General features: G+C 41.2%; 1 protein-coding gene across 5 annotated transcripts in view; it reads left to right on the forward strand.

Moving 5' to 3' along the window:
- ANGPT1 (angiopoietin 1) overlaps positions 1-27,042 on the forward strand; it is a 159,547-nt gene that overhangs the window by 128,579 nt on the left and 3,926 nt on the right. For all 5 annotated transcript variants that reach the window (XM_083516813.1, XM_083516817.1, XM_083516815.1 and 2 more), the window contains exons 8-9: positions 2,010-2,179; positions 16,623-16,753. In XM_083516813.1, coding sequence (XP_083372939.1) covers positions 2,010-2,179; positions 16,623-16,753 — 301 coding nt within the window. The remainder of the gene's footprint in view (positions 1-2,009; positions 2,180-16,622; positions 16,754-27,042) is intronic.

The raw sequence follows: 27,042 nt of genomic DNA on the forward strand, positions 1-27,042 counted from the left end.
TGTGAGTGTAGAGGGCTGCTGGATGTCCCAACCAGGCCAAAATCATGAATAAAAACAACATTATGTTGTAATTTATCAAGTGGGCATAAATATGTGGTTTAATTATAACAGGCATTTCTAGATATGGTAATCCTTTGGGCCTGCCATTATGTTTTGGTAGTAGTGGTGCTGTTTTTATTTTATGACACTTTTCTACATAGATGTTCCTAATGTGGCTCACAACAAAAGTGTAGAATCTATTGGTTTGGAAAACACATGCTGTCTTCTTTCTGTTTTTCAAAAGGTCTTTCCTTTTCAATATCAGACAGCTATTTTAGCAGCTGGGACACAGGTGGTGCTGTGGGTTAAACCACAGAGCCTAGGGCTTGCAGATCAGAAGGTCGGCAGTTCAAATCCCTGCGACGGGGTGAGCTCCCATTGCTTGGTCCCTGCTCCTGCTAACCTAGCAGTTCAAAAGCACGCAGTAAAGCTAAAGATACCCCTGCCCGTACGGGCAAGTCGTGACCGACTCTAGGGTTGTGCGCTCATCTCACTTAAGAGGCCAGGAGCCGGAGCCGTCCGAAGACACTTCCGGGTCACGTGGCCAGCGTGACGAAGCTGCTCTGGCGAGCCAGCACCAGTGCCGCACACGGAAACGCTGTTTACCTTCCCGCTATAAAGCGGTACCTATTTATCTACTTGCACTTAGGGGTGCTTTCAAACTGCTAGGTGGGCAGGAGCTGGGACCGAACGACGGGAGCTCACCCCGCCACGGGGATTTGAACCGCTGACCTTGCAATCAGCAAGTCCTAGGCACTGAAGTTTTACCCACAGCGCCACCCGCGTCCCATGCAGTGCAAGTAGATAAATAGGTACCACTCCAGTGGGAAGGTAAACAGCGTTTCCATGCGCTGCTCTGGTTCACCAGAAAGTGGCTTAGTCATGCTGGCCACATGACCCAGGAGCTGTACGCCGGCTCCCTCGACCAGTAAAATGAGATGAGCGCCACAACCCCAGAGTCATCTGCGACTGGACCCAACAGTCAGGGGTCCCTTTACCTTTATTTTAGCAGCTAATGCTGTCCATCTCACCCATTCTCTCCTGGGAATTTTTTACCATCCTTTTTTGCATTTTCTAGACAACATGAGTTGCATTCAAACTAGTATTATTATTCCTTTAATTTTATAATAAATTCATTTTAAAATCCTAGAACAATTAATAGCATTAAAGCCATAAAACCAACTCTTTAATAAAATTTCACATGCAAAGGAAGGTATACTGTGCACTCGTTCCATGAGTACAAGAATTTATGCCTGTGCAATGGGATTTCCACTCCTCCTGCTGCTGCAGATGCCCTGTATCCTTCTCAAATTTGATCCAGAGGGTTGGGGAGAATTCCAGAGCAAATTTAGGGGGTACAGGAGAAGGAGAGAGTGGAAGTTCCATTACACAAGCAGAAATCTTTGTGCTAACAGAACGGGTTGCCTAGCACTACATTGGATACAACCCAGAAATATAATTAATAATTACTAAAGTAGTATAGCAAAGCAATTAATAAAGTAGAGTATAAATGTTCTCTGCAGCAGAAGCAAACGCAAGGTCTATCAAAATCAATTGGAAAATTAGGGTATCATGGCTACCTTATGACTAACTTTGTCTGGATCCAACCTGATATATTTTAATTCTTTTGCAAAGAGTACATCTGATCCGGCCTAAAGCTTGCCATGTTTTAATAAATGAGGAGTTGGGAAAAATAAGTAGTAACTCTATGCCTCAAACATGAGGAAACTTTCATAGCAATCTCATGTCATCATTGTCAACAAACAGCGGCAAAAATAATAGTTGTCAACGAAAATACGAGCTCGTATTTCCAAATTGCATCTGACAACTTCAATAATATTGTGGGTATTAGTCAAGTTTTATCACAACTATGAAAGTTGGTTTCCCTTCAAGTGACAGTTGCTATAGTTTAAGTATTAAAGAAATGTAAGCAAAGACCAATAAATTGAATATTATCTCTTTTTTTCTAGGGCTTTGGTAGTCCTTCTGGTGAATATTGGCTGGGGAATGAGTTTATCTTTGCAATAACCACTAGTCAAAGACACTATTCTCTAAGAATTGAACTAATGGATTGGGAAGGAAGCCGAGCATATTCACAATACGATAGATTTTACATAGGAAATGAAAAGCAGAATTACAGGTGAGTCCAGATGCTTTTGTCACTGTGTGCATGCAATGAATTAGAAACTCACTAACCAAACATATACAATTGGAAGGTTTTAGTAGATGGAATATGAGAAAATATATGAAGCTCGCTTACATGAATCAGACTATTCTGTATTGTCTACACTGACTGCCTAGGTACAAACTTACACTTGTTGACATATAAGATATCCATATACTATGGACATGTAAATATAAAGTGGTCATGTTTGACAAGGCACCCCCATTCTGCTGGTATAACGTTCTAGAGATAATTCCCACAACTACCTACGTTTACTTCAAAGTATGTCTCATTATGTTCAGTGGTGTTTACCCCCAGGTAGGTTTGCAGATCGTGTTCTTGCTAATAAAGGGTTAACTCAAACTTGCACAGTGTGATTTACTGCTGGCTTGCTCCTGACAGTAGGTGTGCAAACGGTTGTACCCTAAAAGAACTTAAGTGCTGGAATCAGCACCCTAAATTATAACGACTTTTCTTTTCTTTTCTTTTCTTTTCTTTTCTTTTCTTTTCTTTCATTCACTGGATATATTGTTGCACCTAAATCATGTCACTGAGTCAATTCCTTGGCTCAAAATATGAATCTTGGGACTCATAATGCTCACCTCATTTTTTTATTTTTATTTTTTTAAGTTCAGAGTCTTTCTCTGGCTTGGATTGTAATCTGAACCAGAGAAGAACTCCTCCACACCACAAATCTTTCCACCATTCACCTATCTGGCAGCTGATTTTCTGGCACTTGCAGGGAGGCAATGAAAGAAGGAGATGTCTCTGCCCCCCCCCCCCCGCTCCCCCTGGTGTATAGATCATTATTATGGCAGTGGTGCAGATGCTAACAGACTGGGAAAGGTAATTTACCCAGGGAGCTGCATTTCTGGGAGCTTCCTGTACCTGGTTGCTGCCATGACATTGTTCCCAGTGCCAGGGAAAAGGGGTGAAGGGTGTGTCAGAGATACAACTGTCCTTGCCTCTAGCGTTGGGGGGAGAAGAATAGAGTTGAGAGCTGATATTACCTTATTGCACATCCAGTTCCATCATCTGCAGTGCAACAAGGTTCAATTTGGTTTATAATCGGGTTTAGAAATCACCAAACTATCGAATTTTGACTTAGCGTAATTTTATGCATATTTTGAAAATACTGGGGGGGGGAATAATAGTGGTAGAGTTTTTTTAAGCCATACAAGAAAATTCTGCTTACATCAGTTAAAAACCCCAAAGATAAACATTTCCCAAGGTAGAAATAAGAGACTAGCTAGTGATCTAATAGCTGAGGTTAAGCTGCACAGTTCTTTCTCTAGCCAAGCTCAGTTTCTTATCTGTTGGAGCCAAGATCCAACAGTGATAGGGGAATCTCATGGACTTGATATACTGGTGCTTGTCTCCTTATTGCCCAGCTTGTCTAGTACAATTTCAAAGTCTGTAAACTCACAAAATCTTATGGATAACTTTCTATTAACGCAAATAAAGGCAAAAGCGCCCTGTCTCTCAGCACCTGAATATAGCCTTATCTAGCCAAATTCAGGCTACTTTCATTTTTCTAATGTTTCTTTATATGATAATTTCCATGTTTTTTGTGATCTTTCACACTCTGTAAAAGCCACTTCTGGAAAAGTAGCACCATCTAGTTTAGCAATTATCTCCATGTTATTTGCGGCCAGAAAAAAATCCATTTGTTATCCTGTTAATCTGGAAAATCAAAGGAGTTTTCAGTTGTAATTCCACATGATGAAATATGGGCCAGTGTTCCGGCATACTGTTCTTCCCTCCACATCAACCCAAAAGCCACAGTACCATAAGGCAACAGGTAATGCAGTGTGAAAGGAACATTAAAATCCAGAATAGAAGTGCTAGCTTTGTAATCAGGAAAAGTAGAGCAATGTCTGAATGCACCCTTAGTCTCAGATTTTAGTCTCAGTTCCTGGCAGTGCTTCCCCACCCTGGCACCTCTAATAATAATAATAATAATAATAATAATAATAATAATAATAATAATTTATTTTTATTTATACCCTGCCCATCTGGCTGGATTTCCCCAGCCACTCTTGGCGGCTTCCAACAGAATATTAAAATACAATAATCTATTAAACATTAAAAGCTTCCCTAATCAGGGCTGCCTTTCAGATGTCTTCTAAAAGTCTGGTAGCTGTTTTTCTCTTTGACATCTGGTGGGAGGGCATTCCACAGTGTGGGTGCCACTACCGAGAAGGCCCTCTGCCTGGTTCCCTATAACTTGGCTTCTCACAGCAAGGGAACCGCCAGAAAGCCCTCGGCACTGGACCTCAGTTTCCGGGCAGAAAGATAGGGGTGGAGACGCTCCTTAAGGTATACTGGACCGAGGCCGTTTAGGGCTTTAAAGGTCAGCACCAGTTTGTGGGCTGGTGCTCCCCTGTCCTGCTTTCTGCCTTTACTTACTTCTGAGAATCCCCAAACAAACATTTCAAGTCAAAATGCAAGCTGGCCAGCATGTGTGAGTCTACTCCTTTCTTTAGATCTATGATTCCACCTATCTCCTAGCCACGAGGGTGGGGGCAGTTCATCTTTCTCTTTCTTCCATATGTCTCCTGTGTAGCGGCAGTGGGCTTTAAGGTTTTCAGCCAGGCTTCTACCAATGCACATGTGTGCATTTGCACGAGGGCCCTTCCGAGCTGCCCTAGCTATCTGCCTGAATCTAAGAGAACGAGGGAGATGGGGGCACATTTATTTGACCTAGACCAGAACCAGGGGGGACTCCCAAACCAGCTAGGAGGCAACTTGTTGTAGTTTTTAGCACCTCTGTGGGCAGTGAATGCAGCTGTTGTCGAACCAGTAAGGAAAGGTAAAAAGTAAAGCACCCCTGGATGGTTAAATCCAGTCAAAGGTGACTATGGGGTTGTGGCACTCATCTTGCTTTCAGACAGCTTTCCAGGTCATGTGGCTAGCATGACTAAACCGCTTCTGGCACAACAGACTGCTGTAATGGAAGCCAGAGTGCACAGAAACACCATTTGCCTTCCTGTCACAGTGGTACCTATGTATCTATTTTCACTGGCGTGCTTTCGAACTGCTAGGTTGGTAGGAGCTGGGACAGAGCAATGGGAGCTCACATCATCATGGGGATTTGAACCGCCGACCTTCTGATTGGCAAGCCCTAGAGGTTCAGTGGTTTGGACCACAGCACCACCCACATCCCTAATGTCAAACCAGTATCTGTTCAGGGCTGCCCCGAGTCACCTGGTGACTTATTGTAACATGTTGAGTTATGGTACCTGTTTTTCTTGGGGGGGGGACACCAGTTCTTGGCATCTTGAGTTAAAATGATCAGGTCACAGGTGAAAATTATAATTATCTGACATTCTGCAAAGACACAGGCTGGTCAGTGTAGTTAGAACTAATCCTATGTGTCTATTTATATTGTGCCATCATGATACTTTACAAAGTAGCATAAGTCATACAGCAAGAGCTTTGTCCTTTACAGCTAACAGTCTAAATCACCGCTAAAATAATGAGGCGTGTTACCAATATGCAAATCTCTTCATCTTGGGAGATTTAAGCTTGGCCAATGTCCCCCCCCCCCAGTTTTTTTTTAAACCAAAGAATGTTGATCATCAAGGCATTAGTGTAGGAACTTGTTACAGCCTCGTGAATAAAAAGTCTCACTTCCCTTGCCAAATCTAGGATGGCTACAGAAGTTGGCTGTGGAACTGAGGAGGGAGCTAAATCTTAAGGCTGGATGCCAAACAGCTGGCCAACCTACCACAGAGCAGAGCGTGTCTGTGCCTTTGATGGCGCAACTTTCATTGGTTCGCATTGTGCATAGCAAGCCCAAGAAGTGCCTACTGAGCAAAAACCCACTGTTGCTTTCTTTTCGCATTGCTAGTTGCCGGTTGCATCTACTCTGAATATCCCCCACGGGAGACAGACTCCTTTCAGCCAAGCAAATGATCTTTCTTGCTGATGAAACTATTAACAGCAACAATGATCCTGCATCCAATATTTCCTGTTAGCAAGAAAACACAGAAGAAGGATGCACTGCATTTTTAACTTCCAAATACTACCATTTCCATCAGCAATAATAAGAACCAGCAAAGAAACTGGTTTCCAAGTTGGCCTGGGCATTAGTTCAACGAAACCTAAAATAGAAAACAGAAAACAACGTGAAGGAGTGGGAGGGGGGAAGCCTTGGGAGGTGGAAGAAGCGCTTTGTTTGCATTCAGCACAATAATGCCTTATCAAAGGACAAATAACGCTGCTCCAACATTTCCTTGCAATCACTGGTGTAAGGATTCGGAGGCTATGGAGTGATATATTATGCCTGAGAAAATATGGAAAAACATTTTTCATGCGGCTCTACAAAACACTATAGAAAGTTTTGATTCAGCCTGGATCATTCCCAATTGGTGACTTCAGACATGTTCTGCTTATTCTCCTAACTGTTTGTATTTCCTTCTTTCTACTACTTTTTATTAGCCTAAAGGATCTCTGATTTGAAAGCAGTAATGCTGAACACATGTACATTAAAAAAATATCCTCTCTTTTCAGAACCATACAGCTGCTAGAGATATATATATATATATATATATATATATATATATATATATATATATTCTGAGAAGGCAGGATAAAATACATCCCAGATGAGTATAAAAAAGTGAGAAGGAGCTTAGAGTATTGGCTGATAATAAGTGGCATTTACTAATCAATGCTGAATGATGACCTAATTCCTGAATCTGAACGCAGCTCATCTGATTTATATGTTCTTTAATATTACTTTCTGGCAGTATTTGCATGCAGAAATGATTAAACGGGCTATCTCCAAGTATCCTTTTAGACCACAGGGTAACTCTATTCAAGTAAGGGCCGTTTAGATACACATTTTAAATAATGGCGAAATATTCATATTTACATTCCAGGGGCCAAATTAATCTCTTTCTATATCTATATGAGGAAATAAAGAGAGTTAAACAGAAGACTTTGTAATCATGGGGAATGCACATTTGTTTCTGGCATGCCTTGCATATACTTTATGAGCTTTCATGTGTGTTTGTTTCAAATTAGAATATTTGGCTGAAACAAATTTTCACATTAGCATTCACATTCATCAGATGTATTTGATTTAAATAGTATACACCAGAACATAAACTTCTCTCTGATTTTGCAAGCAAATTTCAGATGGGAATTTACTAAATAATGTGGCTGGGAGAAAATATGGAGGGGGGCAATGACAAGAAGTAGTGTGATGGGAATTAATGAAACAGCCAAACAACGTGTTGCACTGAACATGGGGATAGCATCCTGCCATTACATTCTCCACTCTCAAATATAATGTGGGGGACATTTCACCCATGCCATGAGATTGCCTTGTTGTGCTTTCCCCTGCCTCCAGCAGCATCAACAGCCAATAATGGTAACAGAGCTAGGGAAGTACATAATATTATGATATCACAATGGGAAGGATGTACTCCAGAACAACCTAGGTGGGTTGGAACACCCAATTTTCTCCTTCTCTGGTTACAGAACCTCCAAGTTCCCATCAAATCAATCCTAACCCAAATGAGCTCATTCAAGCCATACTGTATGACTGTAGAACACAACACATAATAAGATTTTAGCAGATGTGCTTTCGGTACATATTTTGCAAATGTTCTCAACATGGAGATTTATTCCTGCATTCAACAGGCCACCATGACTTCTCAGGAATGACTTGAAATATACCCAAACGTGTAGTGATTTAATCTAGTGCCCATTAGCAAGAGGCCCATTTTGGAACAACGCCAAAGTGCTTTATCAGTTGAGTGACCAAAGTCCAAAGTGGCACTGTGTGAGCTATCTCTGAGAATTAGCAAACGTTAAGAGAAACGTTGTTTGGCTAACTGAAAGCTGACGCTATTGTTCTCGTAAGGTTTGTAAACTCACAGTTGTAGCTTAATCCAATCAAATCCCAGTCCATGCAATATGTTGACAGCTAGACAGGACCCATCCATTCATCATCCATCAATTTCCACCCTTCACCCGCCCTGTGTTTTTTTTTAAAGAGAAAAAAAATGAAAGCTGTCGTCAATTATCACTAGGCATTTGCAGTAGGTATGAGCCAAATGCTTAAAAAAAATTACCGTTTTTTTTTGTTTTGTTTTGTTTCTTGGCTAAAGCTTGCCTCCCCATGATCTGTCTGCCTCCACCCCACGCTCCTCAGTTGCACAGAAAATCCTCCTCAAGGTACATGGGGGGGGGGGAGCCTGGGAGAAGGGGTGTGGCCTAGAGAGAGTGCTAGGAAGGGCCAATTCAGAAACTTGGTGCATTGCTTGCTGTAGATGTCCTATCACTGATCTACCACAACTCAACAGATGATCATGTCCTGTTGATGCTCTAGTTCAGCCTTTCTCCCCAGATGTTGTTGAACTACAACTCCCATCACCCCTAGCTAGCAAGGCCAGAGCTCAGGGATGATGGGAGTTGTAGTCCAACAACATCTGAGGACCCACAGGTTAAGAACCGCTGCTCTAGTTCAAGACTCCTGCTCTCCTTTCTCATGCTTCTTAATCTTCCTTCTGGACTTGGACAGCCATTCCAACAGATGACACCTTCAAATAGAGGACTGTCTTTGGTAAAGCAGGCCATCTGCAGACATGGTGAGGCAGGAGATTCCACAAACAAGCAATTACATGAGACTTTTATCTGTATGGAAAACTAAGACCTGCCAAATACCTGATTGCATTAAGTTTCCCTGACAATCTGCTGCAAACCAAACCATGCATAAAGCAAACTCATTATTGAGTAGTCTTTATTAGTCTGTTTAGCAGTAATAACAAGCCCCATGTACCTAATTCCTGATTCTATTTAAAGAGATGGGGTCATAATGCTGAACTGCAGATTTCTTTTAATAAGGCCATGACTCTGATTTTTAAAAGAAGAAAAAAAGTGTTCAGGGTTCAGGGTTCAGTCTGAACCCTCCTGGCCTGGTCAGTATGGCACCAGCTAACAACTTAAAGTATAAATAGATGACAATGAGTGAACCTTTCACTCATATCTGACTCTAGAAGCCACAAATGACGCCATGGGAGTAGAAATATGTTTAACAGGCTGTTTGTGTTTTTCAAACTGGGGTCTTAGTGGCACATAATTCATCTTGGCACTTCTTGAAATCCACATTATGTCCTTAGAAAGCAAATCAAGGATTCCAAGGCAACATTTATTTATTTCAAATTTCTGTAAACATTTCCAGGAATACCCTTTCCAGTTCTTGATTTTTCTGCACTGATTACCTACACTTAGAAATTAGCTGCTTGTTAAAGAACTTTCGTGCCCTGAATTATAGAATGCCAAACTGTGTTTATATGAACACCCTATAACCCAGTTGTGACATCACTATAGTTGGGCTGTTGAAGACAGGCTTTGCAGCTGCTTGCATAATCTGGTTCCCTCACTCGTTTCCCAGTATGAGTAACCCATAGCTAATCCACAAGCCAGAAACAGAACCCAAGATCAAACTGTGCCTTCCATTTCTGATTTGGAGACAAACAATGGTTTTAAAAAACCATAGGTTCCATGCGTAGAAAAACACAGCAATCTTTGGTTTGTTCAAACCAGGGAGTCAGTGGGAGAATTAGAATATACAGGTATAAAACATGACAGCCAAACCTCATTGTTTCGGCATCATGTCTGTGCTTGGTGTATGTTTCAAACCACACGCATTCCTTAGGCATTTCTGTATCTCCGACCAACTCATGGGTTCTACACAACCCCCCTTGGCCCAACATTAGCATTACAAGGCAAGCACTAGTGTGGCAACCTCTTGTTTTCCATGTAATAAGGGATGGGGAAGATATTAGGCTCATTTCATCTTTAATGCAAACCTACTTAATCACATTTCCTGAAGCTAGTGAACTGAAACACAACTACTGTATCCTTTGAAATTCATGTTTCAGATCCTTAGCCTGAGCACAACTGTCCTGTCTGAATTAAGTGTCAATTTGTTTGCCCACATCCAATCCTTTGCTACATCCAGACACTGGTTTGGGACCTCCATGGCCTTCCCAGAATAAGGCGTAAAGGAGAAATCAATATACAATTCAATTCTCCAGGGTTTCTGCTATGTGCAGTGTTAGGTTGTGGGTGAACATATCAGACGACACATCAATTCTTCAAACAGCTCTAGTTTATTCACAAGCCAGGACAGAACTGAACTGAAGGGTTCAGTCAGCCTGCTTATATAGAGCTCCAGTACAACGTTACTGTAACAACTTTCTAAAACTATCCAATCACTGAACGTCACTTTCGATCCCTTATTTGCATAACTATCTACAGTATCCCCCTGCTGGCCCAGGGTGAGAACTTCAGTACATAACATGCATAGTCCAGGCCTGCAATTCCAGCAAATATATCTGCATCATTAACCAGGTTAGGTCAAGGCAGCTTCAGTCACTGCCTCTGAGCATAACAAGCACATGTGCTTATTTTCTTCTGCTATTAGTGAATACAGAAGGAAATCAAATTATTTGTGGCATAGAAAATAAGCATTTTTCTTGTAACTATGACAATTACTGTATCCTATTATGCATTTTCAAATACTTGGGAACTTCCCCGTAATCACTGTCTTGCCTTAAGTGAATGTTCCGTTGCCAAAGTAGGAGTACACCCCTGATTTCATGTGTGTGATACAAAAAATATCGACTTCTTTGCAAGGAAAAAATATTTTTGGCTTCAGATGAATTGAAAATATACAATTACTGGTGCTTGATTTTGCAATAAAGTTGAATCGACGCCTGGCATATTTTCAGATGAGGCTCATTCTCTCTCTCTCTCCTTTTACCTCTAGATAAAAAGTGTTTAGTAGTTAAAGTAATAAATCAGAATTAGGACATCACTTAAGCATAATCTGGACCAGTTGTTGCCTTTTGAGGCCTCCTTAGAAGACCCAAGCCGATCAGAACAGATAGATGTCTAGATTTCATCCCAGAGTTTTGAGAAACTAAAAAACAAAGTGCGAGATTGGCTTCATTATTTTCAGATAATGGAGGCATATAATTTGGACAAGAAAATTGGCTTCCAGGTGGAAAAATCAAAATTAGAAACAGAACTGTTAGAACCCAAAACTAAGATTTTGTCAAAGATGTATAACTTGCTGTTGAAATAGAATACTCAGGATGAAACAGTGAAATCTGCTATGATTAAATGGACACAAGATGTTGGACATAACATAATGATGGCTGACTGGGAACAGTTATGGACCACAGGTATGAAGTTTACGGCATGTAATGCCTTAAGAGAGAATATTATGAAAATGATATACAGGTGGTACATGACCCCAGTCAAGCTTGCAAAAATCTATCATTTGCCCGACAATAAATGTTGGAAATGTAAAGAAACTGAAGGTACATTCTTTCACCTTTGGTGGACATGCCCAAGGATTAAGGCTTTCTGGGAAATGATCTATAATGAAATGAAAAAGTTATATAAATATACCTTCTTGAAGAAACCAGAGGCCTTTCTCCTGGGCATGGTCGGCCAATTGGTGCCAAAGAAGGATAGAACTTTCTTTATGCCACAACAGCAGCAAGAATACTTATTGCAAAGTATTGGAAGACACAAGATTTACCCACTCTGGAAGAATGGCAGATGAAGGTGATGGACTATATGGAATTGGCGGAAATGACTGGCAGAATCCGAGACCAGGGAGAAGAGTCGGTGGAAGAAGATTGGAAGAAATTTAAAGACTATCTACAGAAATACTGCAAAATTAATGAATGTTAGAATGATGTCAGAATGAAGCTAAGTGGTTTTAGCAGTAATGTTATAAAGGTGTATGTAAAAATGGATTGTTAACAGGTGAAAATCCAAAGCTATAATATATTAAGTTAAAAGATTAAGACAAAAACAAAGAGGGAAAGGAATTGCTGAATTAACTAACAGAACTGGAATACAAAAAAGGGAGGTGTGAGGAGGTCAGGAAAGTAAAGAAATGAAATGTAAGGCATGGAAAAATTGATGTGTTTTTAAGTGTTTTCTATCTTTCTTCTGTATTTTGTATTTTTTTCCTTTTTTCTTTTTTTTCTTTCTCTCTCTTTTTATTTATGTAATCTTTTTTTTTTGAAACTTTAATAAATATCATTTTTAAAAAAAAAATCGTCCCAGGGGAATTAGTCAACCCCTTTGAGTAACTCACTTGGAAATACAACCCTTAGAAATATTGGAAGTTTTCCTAAATATCTCATTAAAAGGTCCAATTCCAGGCAAAGAGTTTATTTGCTTCTGAGTAAACATATTTGAATCTAGCTCCAAATTTTATCTGCTGGATTCTGAATCTGTTGTAAATGTGATCAGTTCTGGGGCCTGCAATCCTAGGGTCCAAGAGGAAGGGGGCATTGCAGAGACCATAGGATAAAGCAGATCTCTGTGTATGAAGCTGGAGAGAGATTTCCTTTCACAGAGAAGGGGACCTCACCGTTTTGGTCCAGTCTTCACCAACAGTCAGTAGATGTTGGTGGAGGCAAAAAGGATGCTGATGCAGAGCATGTTGGGGGATGGTCAGAGGAAGGATCCATGCCATTCTCCCTCCTCCAGGGAGGAAAGTCCAGCCTCACAGCTTGCACAGCAAATTACATTCACATTGTTCTGAATGGGAGGGAAATTCCTAAAGAGGGCACAGAGACAAATTGCAGGCTCAGTTCACTGTTAACCTGCTGGCATTTGACATGGCAGTTTGTCCACCTTTGGTGCTCACCGGCCTATAGAATTGGAGCCTTAGCGCTCTTGGTGAATCTTCCAGTATTCATCTGTATTTGATGTCCACACGTCCATTTTCTTGCCTTGCATAATCATCCCTGAAATATACTCAGAATCGAGAGTGGATTTCATGCTCTTTATTCAGCTCATAGTGGTGAAGAGGAATGGAAGTTCCCCCAGGATGTCTGCTTTATATACATTATTTACACAATGGGCCTCACGTGATTGGCTAATTCTGAGATTTGCCTGTAGGCCAATCAGGTTGCAGATTCACTTCCAGCTGGAGCTGGATTGGGTGGCTCCTGTGGACCAATCAGACTGCTGCACTCTGAATCCTATTGTTCTAGGACCAATCAGACTGCTGCATTCTGAATCCTATTGTTCTAGGACCAATCAGACTGCTGAATTCTGAATCCTATTGTTCTAGGACCAATCAGATTGCTGCATTTTGGATCCTATTCAATTCAGTACATAACAATCCCCTTACTCGCCTTTTGCCTAAACTAAAAAGTCCCGACTGCGGCAATCTTTTCTCCACATGTGAATTGCCCTCTCTTTCTGTTTCTCACTTAGAATCCAGTTGCATGTGTGTTCTGTTACAGATACTCATTTAGCGGTGTCTCACTGCACAGTCTCCTATCAACCACATCTCCCTTCCATCTGTACTGGAAACCATCTCTGTAGCATGATGTGAAAGATATGTTAAGCCATTAACACTAGAGAAATCAAAACTCAAAATTGCAAAGGCCCGAAGAGAACTTCTGGTAAAACACAATTATGCTATTAGACTGGAAGAATGTCATAAATATAGACAGCTGTGGGAGAGATCAAGGAAAGAATTTAGTTCATTCTCCTCTTTCGGTAATCAGGGTTTTTTTTTCTCCTTTACGGTGATACCTCGGGTTACAGACGCTTCGGGTTACAGACGCTTCGGGTTACAGATGATTCGGGTTACAAATTCCGCTAACCAGGAAGTGGTTGCTCCAGGTTAAGAACTTTGCCCCAGGATAAGAACAGAAATTGTGTGCCAGCAGCACAGCGGCAGCAGGAGGCCCCATTAGCAAAAGCACGTTTCAGGTTAAGAACCGTTTCAGGTTAAGAACGGACCTCTGGAACGAATTAAGCACGTTTCAGGTTAAGAACCGTTTCAGGTTAAGAACGGACCTCTGGAACGAATTAAGTTCTTAACCCAAGGTACCACTGTATAGTTAACTTTCCCCTACATGCAAAAATTATTATATGAATTTTATCAACAGATAATTTTATCAACAGATACCCCAATGAATAACTTTCCCACAAAATAAAATTATGCTGAAAGCAGCTTACAACAAACAAAACAAGGCTGCGTTTCAAACAAACAGTTCGAAAACACTTTCATAATGACATAGTAAAATAACAGCAATGACCTACAAAGAAACCACATTTCAATGCTATAAACATGACGAGATTATTTGTTCATGTGCAGATTATGCCATGACCAGTTTGGATTTAAGTCGAGCAAAAATTCTCATGGAGTTTCTATACATCCAGTTTAAGAAACCCCTGGCTCTTTTTTTAGCACTTTCGGCTATTGACTTCATGATGGGATTTAGCCAGAGTTCTTTAAATGGTGTCAGAAAGCCAGGTTCCACTATTTCTGCTGACATTTGCTTCTGTGAGCTTGGCAGGGGGGGGGGTGATGTACTGACGATCTGTGACAGTTTAAAATAAGCTTGTAGATACCATGTTCCGGAGTCGTTTTTCTATCAGCACTATTCCAAAGGAGTTTATTTTCCTCTAGGGGGAAAAAAAGTAAGATCATTTACCAAAATAAGCCATGAGAGTCCAAGTTCAGTAAATCTAGAAGGCTTTAATCTCAATTTAGTTTGTTTATATTCAAGCAACAACAAAAAAAGCATAAGGACCAGCGGAATACTTATTGCTCCAGAACGTAGCCTGTGTATTGCTTTAGAAAACAATATCTAATTGGCACTGCATTTCAACTGTGCCTCATAAAGCGTGACCGTTTTTATGCCCAGCCTTTCTCTGACTTTTTCCAAGATACTTTATCTTAGCCCTGCATTTGGAACTTCCCCTACATTGGATTTATCTTGCCATTTTGATTGGCTGCATTCTTTCCAGCACAGTGCCCTTAATTCTCCCCTTACTGATCCAATTCTGGCTGTGTGTAAAGGGATTGTGCAGCAGCGTTCTCTTAGTTGGGAATGGGCATTGTGTAGCTGACAGTGCAATGGTATAAGAACACAATAAAAGCCGTCCTGGATCAGGCCAATGGCCCATCTAATCCAGTATCCTGTTCTAACAGCGGCCAACCAGATAGAAGCTTGTGGGAAGTCCACAAGCAGGACTTGAGGACTTAGCAGTCTTTCAAATTGTGATTCCCAGCTACTGAGTTGAGGAGCACACTGCCATCACCAGTGGAGGTAGAATTAAAGAATCATAGAGTTGGAAGGGACTCAGTGGTAATCTAGTCCAACCTCCTGTGATGTCGGAATCTCAGTTAAAGCATCCATGACAGATGGCCATCCAGGTAGAACAAAGTCATCACAGATCACAGCCATTGATCCTCCATGAACTTGTGAATCCCCCCTTTTTTTTAACTTTAACATTTTATTTATACTTTTCAGATATATACATTTCACTGATCTTACAACCATTCTAACATTTTAGAACTTGACTTCCTTCCTCCTCTTTCTGCAGGTTCCCTTTACTTTATTTTTAATATCTTCTGCATATCCAAATTAACTTAACTTATTTATTTATCTTCTTTAAATATATACTCTTATGTAGCTGCAGGTTATTACAACAACCCTGCCTGTGTTTTTATCTGTTTACAATTTATCTGTAAATATGCGATAAACCCTTTCTGTTCTTTTATAAAAAGTTTGTTACCTTTATTTCTTATTCTTCCAGTACGTTTCACCATTTCTGCATATTCCATAAGTTTTTGTATCCATTCTTCCTTTGCTGGGACTTGTTTAATCCTCTGTTAAAACCACCTAAGTTGGTGGCCATCACTACCTTCTGTGGGAACCAATTCCATAGTTTAACTGCACACTGTGTGAAAAATTCCTTCCTTTGGTGTCTCTCCTGAATCTTCCGACCTTCACCTTCATTGTATGTCCATGAGTTCTAGGACTCAGCTAGACTGGTAAAGAAAAAGTCATTTATATGTTTCAGTAGTAGATAGGTAGCCGTGTTGGTCTGCCATAGTCAAAATAAAAAATTCCTTCCAGTAGCACCTTAAAGACCAACTAAGTTAGTTCTTGGTATGAGCTTTCGTGTGCATGCACACTTCTTCAGATACTGTGTATCTGAAGAAGTGTGCATGCACACGAAAGCTCATACCAAGAACTAACTTAGTTGGTCTTTAAGGTGCTACTGGAAGGAATTTTTCATTTATATGTGTTGTATGTGTGATATAACATTGTGCCACTGGATGGCGACATGGAGTCCCGTTTTCCTCTACCTGTTTTCCCTGTTTAAATTTACAACTCTTTAAACTGAAATTCTTCTTTGATGTGTCTAGATCCAGTCCTAGTAGGGAAATCACAAATGAGTTAAGTCATAATGATATGGCTGAAATATGATTCCACTGACCCGCAGCATTTTCAGGATTTCGGGAATCTTCCTGACTTGTCACCACCACAGAATTCCAAATCAAGTGTGGTTCGTTGTGTGGCTGTATTGGCTAACATGAAGAACCTCTTCTGTCTCTTTGTAGGCTGTATCTAAAGGGTCATTCAGGAACCGCAGGAAAACAGAGCAGCTTGATATTGCACGGAGCTGACTTCAGTACCAAAGATGCTGACAATGACAACTGCATGTGCAAATGTGCTCTTATGCTAACAGGAGGTAAGCATCAAATGATAAAAAACACTCATAATAAAGGGATGGATGGACCAAAAGATAAATGAATGAATGGAGAAAGAGCTACTTTCTACTGAATCATGATTCTAATCCTCCCAGCCCACTGCTACCAACAGTTTTCCAAAGGGTTTCAAACAGAAGTTGTTTTCGGCTTACTGAGATTCCTTTAGCTAAAGTTTCACTGAAAATCAATGGGAAATTGGTCTTCCTCCTTAGGGGAAACATCTGCAGGGTTTTAAGGCTTGTGAAACCTGGTGTGTTCAACGTTTTTTTCTGTTACTGAGCTACCTTCTGCTTCTGTTACTGCTCTCTACCTTCTAAGAAGTGACAAATTGATTTAAATCTTTTTCGGGGGTTTTTTAAAGAAAGATGCAGGGCCAGAGGTGCAGATAATGGAGACCTGGTTTTGGGTCTCCTGTCTCACAACATTTTTGTTAGATTTGGATTGGGACCACAGTATTTATTTATGTTCACTAGATTTATTTCTGTTCTGGAAATGGGACAAATAAGTGAACACTTGGGATTTCAGTTCCAGTTTCTGATTTTGTCATCTGCCCCTCCCCATGGCTGCTTGTTACAAATGATAGTGGTGATGATGTTGGGGTGGACGGTGGGGGTGTCATCTGATCTCAAGCCATTCTCATCTTGGTCTATTATTTATAGCGCCAAACAAAAACAGTACCTCTGATGTATTGATAAGAGTCCAATGGGAAATTCACTGGGAATGTTGAGTCAGTAACCAAGATGCCCCCCATCCAGGGTGATTCTAGACATTTGAAGTGAGTCCTAGTAATTTCTTGTGGAAAGCTTCCAAGTAAGAAAAAGCTATATGGACATATAAGGAGATGCTTTTACCCGTTTTTGTCAGCTGTATGACTAACGATGCTTGACTCATTTTTTCAGGGCCGGTGCTACTAATTGATTGTGCATAAACATCTTTAAATAGGATATGATGGGTTATTTTTTTTCATGGATTTGCAATGTACAGCCAGCTTCCTGTGAGATAGCACTTTGGGCACTTCACAACACTGAACCGTAGAAAGATCCATTCAATTCTTTTGTCACAACAAACTGTCTGATAACAAAAAGTGGCTGTGATAACTATGTAATAAAAATAATTCATCTTGTAAAATAATTGTATCTTAGACAGTAGAAAACCTTATCAGACTTTCTGTTGGTTTTGGCAACACCATAGACAGCCTTTTGATTATGAATTCTATAAAATATACACAAGTTCTGCAGCTATCTTGACAGCCTGGAGGGTTTTGTAGTCTCTGGGAGATGAGCAAAATATTTTATGTGTAGCAAGTGACAAAAGAGATGATCAGAGATGGAGACTGGAATCACCAGAGATTAAAAACTACAACTGGAAAGCCACAATTTATTCTGTACTGTTGTTAAATGTTTTAGCGCCAAAGTCCCTTGAGGAAAATTTGAAGGAGCTGGGGATATTTAGCCTGGAGAAGAAGTAATTAAAAAGTGATACAATAGACATCTTCAAATAACTGAAGGGCTGCCACAGAGATTACAGAATCATAGAGCTGGAAGGACCACAAGGATCATCGAGTCCAACTCCCTACAATCCAGGAATCTTTCACCCAACAGCCCTTTCAAATCCACAGCCCTGAGATTAAGAGTCTCACGCTCTAGCAACTGAGCTGTGATAAAGCAGGTTCATTTTATGTTGCTTCAAAGGATGGGACCTAAAATAATTGGATTGAATTACTAACATGTGATTTTGACTAGACATTGAGTAGAACTTAGGAACATAGGAAGACATTCTGAAATGAAACATATTTGATCTTGTTATAGGATTAATGCAGCAAATATGTATAAAACTAATTGGAATATTCAAGTGCAACGTCCCATCACTGCAAAGATTTCTGCTTGTGCAATGGGATTTCTGCCCCCCTCTCCTCCCCATTTACCCTACCCAGATCTGCTCCGGAGGACTGGGGGGATCTCTAGGACAAATCTGGGTGATGCACAGCAGGAGGAGAGATCATTTGTCAAGTCAACACTTGATTTAAAGACTAAGAAATAACAAGGCCAACGGGAGAAGATTTTGGGTGGAATTCAGTCTTGTGCAAAGGTGTTTGCTCCATCAGCACAAACATTTCTGCTTGCCAGATGGAACAATCTCCCAGCCCTCCCAAGCAGACTTGGGGAGGCTGTTGGGGAGGAGAGAGGGGAATGTCCCATTGCACTGGAGGGACTCATTACGTTGGCTTCCACCAGCTCAACAACTTGGTTGAATTTCTCTTTCCAACATGATGTCGAACAGTGGGCTTCAAGTTTGGCCAAACTTTAAAGCTCTGTGTAGAAAACTCTATAGTTAATGCTCTGATCCTTCTAGGTAGTATTCCAAAAGCCGTTATTTATTTTGCATCTAAAATGTTTGCATGCCATTCATGCAATCATTTGATAGGCTGGGTGGAACCGAAAGAGGTAATTATGGAAGACCAAGCAAGATTTAGAGCAGGTAGATCTACCACAGTCTATTGCTTTGTGCTGGCATACCTGGCTCAGAGGTTTGCAACAGGATATAAAAGGTCCCTTGATGCAGCTTTTGTTGACCTGTTATGATCATCATAATTACCTACAGTGCTGTGGAGTATATACAGATCGCAAAAGTAGAGCAGTCTGTTTCCAAAAAGGTTTACAAACTTCACTGAACCATCAAAACAGGTCTTTTCCATTGAAAACCCGTAGAGCACATTTATTATTAAGACAAGGCCATATTTAAGGCCATTTGCATATTTAGATCACATTTAAATGCCGCAGTGGCTGGTGCACATTGTCAATGGTAGGACGGAAGGCAGAGGGAGCCACCGTAGGCAGAGACAGAGCTAGTGGCAGTCAGAGCCAAGTCATTCTAGTTTTGCCCTCTCCTTCCTTCATGTACAACACTGAGACTTAGAAGGAAGAAAGTGACAGGAAATTTCAGCCCCTGGACTGGTTTGTAAGTAGGAAGGGAGGCAGGAGAAGGCTAGCTGAAGGCAGACCATAAATGGACCAGCCTCCACAGTTATGGAGCCAATGTCCATAGAGTTCGTAGGCATATAGTTACAGGACATTGAACTGTTGTGTTTTACTTTGCCTGTTGCATGTGTGGATGTGCTAAATGCTGAGCTGTATGTTATCATAAGGGACGCGGGTGGCACTGTGGGTTAAACCACAGAGCCTAGGACTTGCCAATCAGAAGGTCGGCGGTTCGAATCCCCACGACGGGGTGAGCGCTCATTGCTCGGTCCCTGCTCCTGCCAACCTAGCAGTCCGAAAGCATGTCAAAGTGCAAGTAGATAAATAGGTACCGCTCCGGTGGGAAGGTAAACGACATTTCCGTGTGCTGCTCTGGTTCACCAGAAGCAGCTTAGTCATGCTGGCCACATGACCCAGAAGCTGTACACCAGCTCCCTCGGACAATAAAGCGAGATGAGCGCCACAACCCCAGAGTCGTCCGCAACTGGACCTAATGGTCAGGGGTCCCTTTACCTATGTTATCATAATGGGTGTTTTTTTAAAAGGAACAGACATACAAAACAAAAATGTACTTTTTCATAGGATCTAAGCAAAGTTCTGTGTTTGTGTGTGTGTGTGTGTGTGTGTGAGAGAGAGAGAGAGAGAGAGAGAGTTATGCACATGCAGGCAGCCAGTTTAACCTGAACTTGGGGACATAAACACAACATTTCTACTGAAAACTAGTTCATCAGTGTTCTGTGCATTCATCACTTTCTGGCTGCACTGTCAATGTATGTGCCCATGAGCCATCACAGACCTAATACCAGAGATGGAGCAGTCATATTATCCAATGGCCCATCAAACAGACATTATCAATAGTAAGTCTATACCTTCAGATGTCAGTCTTTTCATGTAGACTAGGCGAACTCCAGCAGTGTGCATACATGAGTGAACTAGTTCAGAATCATCTGAAAAATGTTTTGTTTTGTTTTTTTGGATGGATTTCCAAGCTACCAAACAGCAAGTGTGGTGTAGTGGTTAAGAGCGGTAGTCTCGTAATCTGGGGAACCGGGTTCACGTCTCCGCTCCTCCACATGCAGCTGCTGGGTGACCTTGGACCAGTCACACTTCTTTGAAGTCTCTCAGCCCCACTCACCTCACAGAGTGTTTGTTGTGGAGGAGGAAGGGAAAGGAGAATGTTAGCCGCTTTGAGACTCCTTTGGGTAGTGATAAAGCGGGATATCAAATTCTAATCCAAATCCAATCTCTAGTTGTGGAACTTTCTGCCTCAGAAAGAGAAAGATAGAAACCAGCTTGAAGACAAAAGATTGTAAACCACAGTCTCCCTATTTTCCAGGGATGTCCCTGATTTAGAGAAGCCATCCTGGTTTCTGATTTGATACTGGAATATCCTGCTTTTTCCTTAGGATGTCCCTATTTTCATCGCAAAAATGTTACAAGGTATGGTAGGATGTCCTTATTTTCTTTGGAGAAATGTTGGAGGGTATGGAGTTATTTGACTCCCGAGCTGTCTGAAGGCAATCCTGTATAGGGAAGGTTTTTTTTAAAAAAAATGTTTAATGTTTTATTGTGTTTTTATATATGTTGGAAGCTGCCCAGAGTGGCTGGGCAACCCAGTAAGATGTGTGGGGTATAAATAGTAAAATTATCATTATGGAATGGGATGTCCCTATTTTCATCAGAGAAATGTTGGAGGGTATGCTGTGGTTCCAATAAATAAGACATATTTTTAGTTGGGAATATTGAATTAAAATCAGCAGATGCTCAACTAGTAATCTAAACAGAAGGATGAGGATTTAGAAACATCAGTAGAATAATTTCTTGCTATCCCCCTACAGGTCCATAAAAAGCAAACCTTGATTGTTTTAGGCCAGTATAATTTCTGGTATGAATGAATAAATGTTTACTGTTGAAATGATTGAAGCCATTGGCCATAACAATATTTGAAGTGTTTTTAAAACAACAAAATAAAAAAAAAAATTCTAGAATGATAGAACCACCAAGAACAATGCAAAATCCTTCCAGTTATATTGAATCATTCTGGCAGTATAATTAATATCTCTAGGGATGAAATGGACCAGCTCAGAAGCTGATGGCAATTCTATCTAGTCAATCACCACTCCCTTAGCTGTATGAGAAAAATTCAGAGATTTGTAGGGGAGATGGCTGCAATTCGGATGTGGATTAATTTAACAGGCTGCAATTCCTCTTTCCCCGTTTTATCTGTGCAGTTATCTGCCAGTCTACTGTTGCTGGGCTGGGGATAGCGTCATAAGTAGAGTTTAAAAAAGACCAATCCTCACATTATTCTCCAGAATAAGTTGCAGTTGCTGCTTAGCAGAAATCGAACCTTTGAGGCAATGGCAACTTTTAAACACTTGAAACTATGTGGAAAATATGGAGATCTGTCCTGTAGCCAGGTCAGCAGGAAGGCAGGAAGTTAGTATCCTGGGACCTGTTTCAGCATTTGCTAACTTTTGTCTTGGTTCATACCTACATATATATATATCTATTTCACTTGATCTCTCAGCTGAATGTGTGAAGCATCTTCACTGGAAAAGCATTGTTTGAGTTGGAATTGCATGAGATGAAGGTTTTCTCTGAGGGGATTAAACTGTGATAGCTCATCCAAGCAAACGAGCAATGATTTGATGAGGCAGTCAAGAAGGGATAAACAACACATGCTTGTGTGAGCTGGACCACATAGATAAACCGTAATAGACATGTCTCCAGTACCCTATAAAGGAGACCCCACTTAATTGTGCAAGTCAGCCGGGAGTCCTTAAATGTGGTACGTACTTTAGCAGATCGTTCCTGTAGGCATAATTTAGGTAGTCTGTCATGTAGGGCTGCTTTGGGATTGCACAGTGTTTAGGTTGCCTTGCTCAGAAAAGAAAAATATCCCCAAAGAAAGTCTGTCTTTCATGCTATGATGGTTGTTGTGAAGTAGAATGGTAATAGATACCACTTTCCTGGTCCATACTCCTGACAGTGTAAATGGAGCTGAGAGCCGCTTATGTGTTCCAGGCTTATGTGTTCTGGAAAGGGGGGGGGGATCGAGGATTAGATTTTTCCATGTTTAGCTTTGTCTTAAATTTCTGCAAGATTATGCTCTTGTTACAGTCAAACATCAGCTGTGCTGCTTTCTTTTTCTTTGGTTATTAGCCCCTTAGGTATAGCTTTGTAATCAAAGAGAGGTCAGCTGTATCAAAATAGCAGAATGCCAGAATGTATTTGGCAATGATCCTTCCCCAAAGATCTTGTTATGAAGTGTTACTTCGGGGGTGGGGAGCCTACAAAGTATTGTTCAAAAAAAAATAATGCAAGAAATTACTTTGCAAGGCTCAAGTCATAAATTCACTCTGGTCGAAATGCAGAGTCGAGTAAACCTTGGAGCTATGCACTGATCATTGTTACCACTGGTTAAAAAAGAAAAAAGAAAACAAGGACTCCTTTCCTTTGGATGGAATGCAGAGGACCAGATCTGCTGACAAAGTGCACAAGCCGCATGGGAAGCACATTCTGCCCACACAAAAAAAGAAATTTGTGTTTAATTCCCCTGCATCTCCAGAGATAGGACGGGAATCCTTGAACACCAAAGGTGCCTTTTATTATTTTTATTATTCTTTCTTCCAAAAAAAAAAAAAAGTTAGTAAGCATTTCAGTTTGGAAGACGCCGTGTTGTTCCGTGGAGTCAAAGAAATCTCACACCGCTCTGCTAACTGTGTGTGCTCAGTTTTGATTGTTACTTGGCTCTGCTAGGCTCCCCTGCAGATGCTTCCAGCAGGTTCACAGATGCTGTGTTGCTGCACAACACAAGCAACCTCTAGTTTAAATGGAACAAAAGGTGCAGACTGGCTTCCTTCCCCTTTGGGAGAAGGGGAAATCTCTTTATTTCACTATTAGCCTTCAACCCCAAAAGCACAAACCTAAGCTGTCCTGCTATATACTCCTTTCAATAAAGGGACTTTTGTAATGAGTAAAGCCATGCTTCTGATATATTGCTTTGCTTCAGAATTCTTGTCTTGCAGGTCCTTCTGCACTGTGCTTTGTAGAAGGAACAGTTTGTCTGAGGGCCAAACTAGATTTGATGTGAGTGGGAACCATGATGGTTTTTAAATTTGGTAAAAAGCAGCCACGTGGGTTTGGATTCAGCCTGCTTTGCTTGGATGAAAATGTCCCCAAACTGCTATCAGCAATGGAGATAACCTACATCCATACATTAAAAGCACTTTTATAATACTGTGACAAGCATGAAGCATCCTGGGAACTGTAGTTTGTTAAGGGTGCTGGGAATTATAGTCCTGTGAGGTCATCACCTTTAACATCCTAGAGTTTTCAGGATGTTCCATGACTCTTAAAGTGGTAATGGTGATGATACTCAATGTTATAGATAGCTTTTCCTACCACCTAAACAGCAGCTTCCAATGGGGGTGCAGAGTTTTAGCTTAGCGAGATGAATTAATATCCCCTCCCCAGCACTGCAACTGCAAGTCAAGTGAAATTGCTTCCACGGTGGCTGCTTTTAACCAAAGGAAAAGATTTCAGGAGATCCGGTCAGAGATCTCCCACACACTATTTAGCTTGGCTCTTAGAGTGACCGCTGAAACGTTACCTAAACTGAAATTCAAGGCTAATGTGGGGGTTCCTTTTCAGGTGACCAGCTTTTGAGGGTAGCCCAATTTTTTTTGGAAAGAGTACTAACAGTTCTCACAGGAGTTTCACATATCCCTTATTGATTTGCTTGGAAAAGAGGTTGGGGGGGTGGGAGGAAGGAGAATTGTAAGTAATATGAGGTGGGGGAGGAACGTCCACATTATTTTATTCTCTCATCAATGTACATGGCGAGTCCCTGCCACAAATCTGCTGACAATCTAAATTTCATTGGCGCCGGTTGGGGGGTATCAAAGAGGGCAAAAAGGAGTGGATTTAAGAAACAACAGAAAGAAAGGGTGAGTGGGTAAAACCAGTGTTAACAAGGCTTTTATGCATTTACAGTGGACGCTTGGGTTGCAAACGTGATCTGTGCGGGAAGCACGTTCGCAACCCGCAGTGCAGCGCAACGTCTGCACATGCACGGGTCGCAATTCGGCGCTGCTGCACATGTGCAAAGCGCGATTTAGCACTTCTGCACATACGCAAGTGCCAAAACCTGAAAGTAACCTGTTCCGGTACTTCTGGGTTCGGCGCGGTGCACAACCCGAAATCACGCAACCCGAAGCGTCTGTAACCCAAGGTATGACTGTATTTATTTATAAAAGCAGCTATATACCACCAATTCATACAATATAACAAGGCAGTGTATAATAATTTATACGACAAAGTATAAACACCATATAAACAGTACAAAATGATTAAGGTGACTGGCTGATCAAAAAAATTATACTGTTGCATAGGCCTGTCTTCAAGAGATGCCTGAAAGTCAATAGCAAGCATACCTGCTGAATCTCTGCTGGCAGAGTATTCCACAGCATGGCCCTGGTAACACTAACTGCTCGACTTCTACGGGAGGTCAGTCAGGCCTCTGAAACATGGGGGTTGAATGGGATAGCCTCCAAAGTCCCTTACAAGCCCATGATTCTATGCCTGCAAACATATCATCAAGGGTGACCAAGTGATAGAGGATCTGGAAACCAAGCCTTATATAAGGTTTCCAGATTTTTTTCAATGAATCCGGGGACACTTTTCAACTTCCATGGATTTTGTATGGGGACTGATTTGTAAATCCGGGGACCGTCCCAGGAAACAGGGACTTCTGGCAACCTGACCTTATGAGGAATGGTTGAAGGCATTGGTTATGTTTAGCCTGGAGAACAGAAGAGTGAGAGGTGTCATGATAGCCATCTTCAGGTATCCGAAGGGAGCAGACAAGAAAGGAGATTCCAGCTACAGTGGTACCTCGGGTTAAGAACTTAATTCGTTCTGGAGGTCCGTTCTTAAACTGAAACTTTTCTTAACCTGAGGTACCACTTTAGCTAATGGGGCCTCCAGCAGCCGCTGCATGATTTCTGTTCTCATCCTGAAGCAAAGTTCTTAACCTGAGGTACTATTTCTGGGTTAGCAGAGTCTGTAACCTGAAGCATCTGTAACCTGAAGCGTCTGTAACCCAAGGTACCACTGTAAACATTCGGAGGAACTTTCTGGTAGTAAGAGCTGTTTGACAGTGGAATGGACATATGGAAAGTGGTGGGCTCTCCCTTGTTGGAGGTTTTTAAGCAGAGGTTGGATGGCTATCTGTCAGTGAATCTTTGACTGTGATTCCTGCATTGCAGGAGGTATGATTTGATTTAGAATAATAGAATTTTAGAGTTGGAAGGTACCCTAAGGGTCATCTAGTCCAACCCCCTGCAATGCACAAAGTTCTGCCTTGCTCAAACTGTGCTAGTAAAGTGATATGCTGCTTCCCTGTATTCTAATTAAAACAAGTTGAGTTTGTTTGAGTATCATCGAGAATAAGAGTCTGCAAATGTTTGTTTCTGAATGATTTATTTAGCCATTGTTTACCTCTTTAAAGTTTGGCTACAAATATTTAAACAACCCAAAAAAAATCTTCAGAGGGCAAAACTTGATCTCACATAATTTTATGCTTTCAAGAAGGAAATGTTGTGATCCCCCACAAACACGGCTGGAGCATGTATGCTTCTTAATTAAGGAAAGAAACAAGCTTCCCTGTTAAAAAAAAATCTTTGCAGTTCTTTCATACATTCAGGGAGCAATCATATGGCAAGATTCACTGGGATGAGCAGTTTAGGATGCAGTGGATCTCTGGCCCAGCTGATCAAGTCCCCGGCCCTGCTTAGGCTGAAAATATGGTGGTGTAACATGCTCATCCTGCCTCAGCCAGGACTCAGCTGGCTGAACCAAAGCTGGCTGAGCTGATTCAAGCATAATTCACCCAAAAAGGGCATTCCAAGGGCATAGCAGGGGCAGAACCATGGACTTAGCTGGATCCTAACCCCATTCAGTTTGGTCATGTGGCCTGGCAGCCCAGCATAAGAACTCTATTCCATAAGTTTAGAGACAATGACATGAATGAATAGATTTGCAGATGCGCCCATGAAAATTTATCAGCATGCGCGTTGGGTGTCAGTGTTGTGAAATGACTACAAAATAAGATGTCAAACAAATGGAAGGATGTCTTGTTCAGTGTCATTTGATCTAGAATCAACTCTGATTATAGGCAAGGACCCAAAATTTAGCTGCTGTCAAGGGTTTGCAATATCCACTGGAATAGTTGTTCCTTTCTTTTTGAGAAGCGGACCTGTATGCCACATAACAAAATATTTTTTGAA

The sequence above is a fragment of the Podarcis liolepis genome, assembly GCF_965112155.1.
Source record: "Podarcis liolepis genome assembly, chromosome: 8".
Classification (NCBI taxonomy): domain Eukaryota; kingdom Metazoa; phylum Chordata; class Lepidosauria; order Squamata; family Lacertidae; genus Podarcis; species Podarcis liolepis.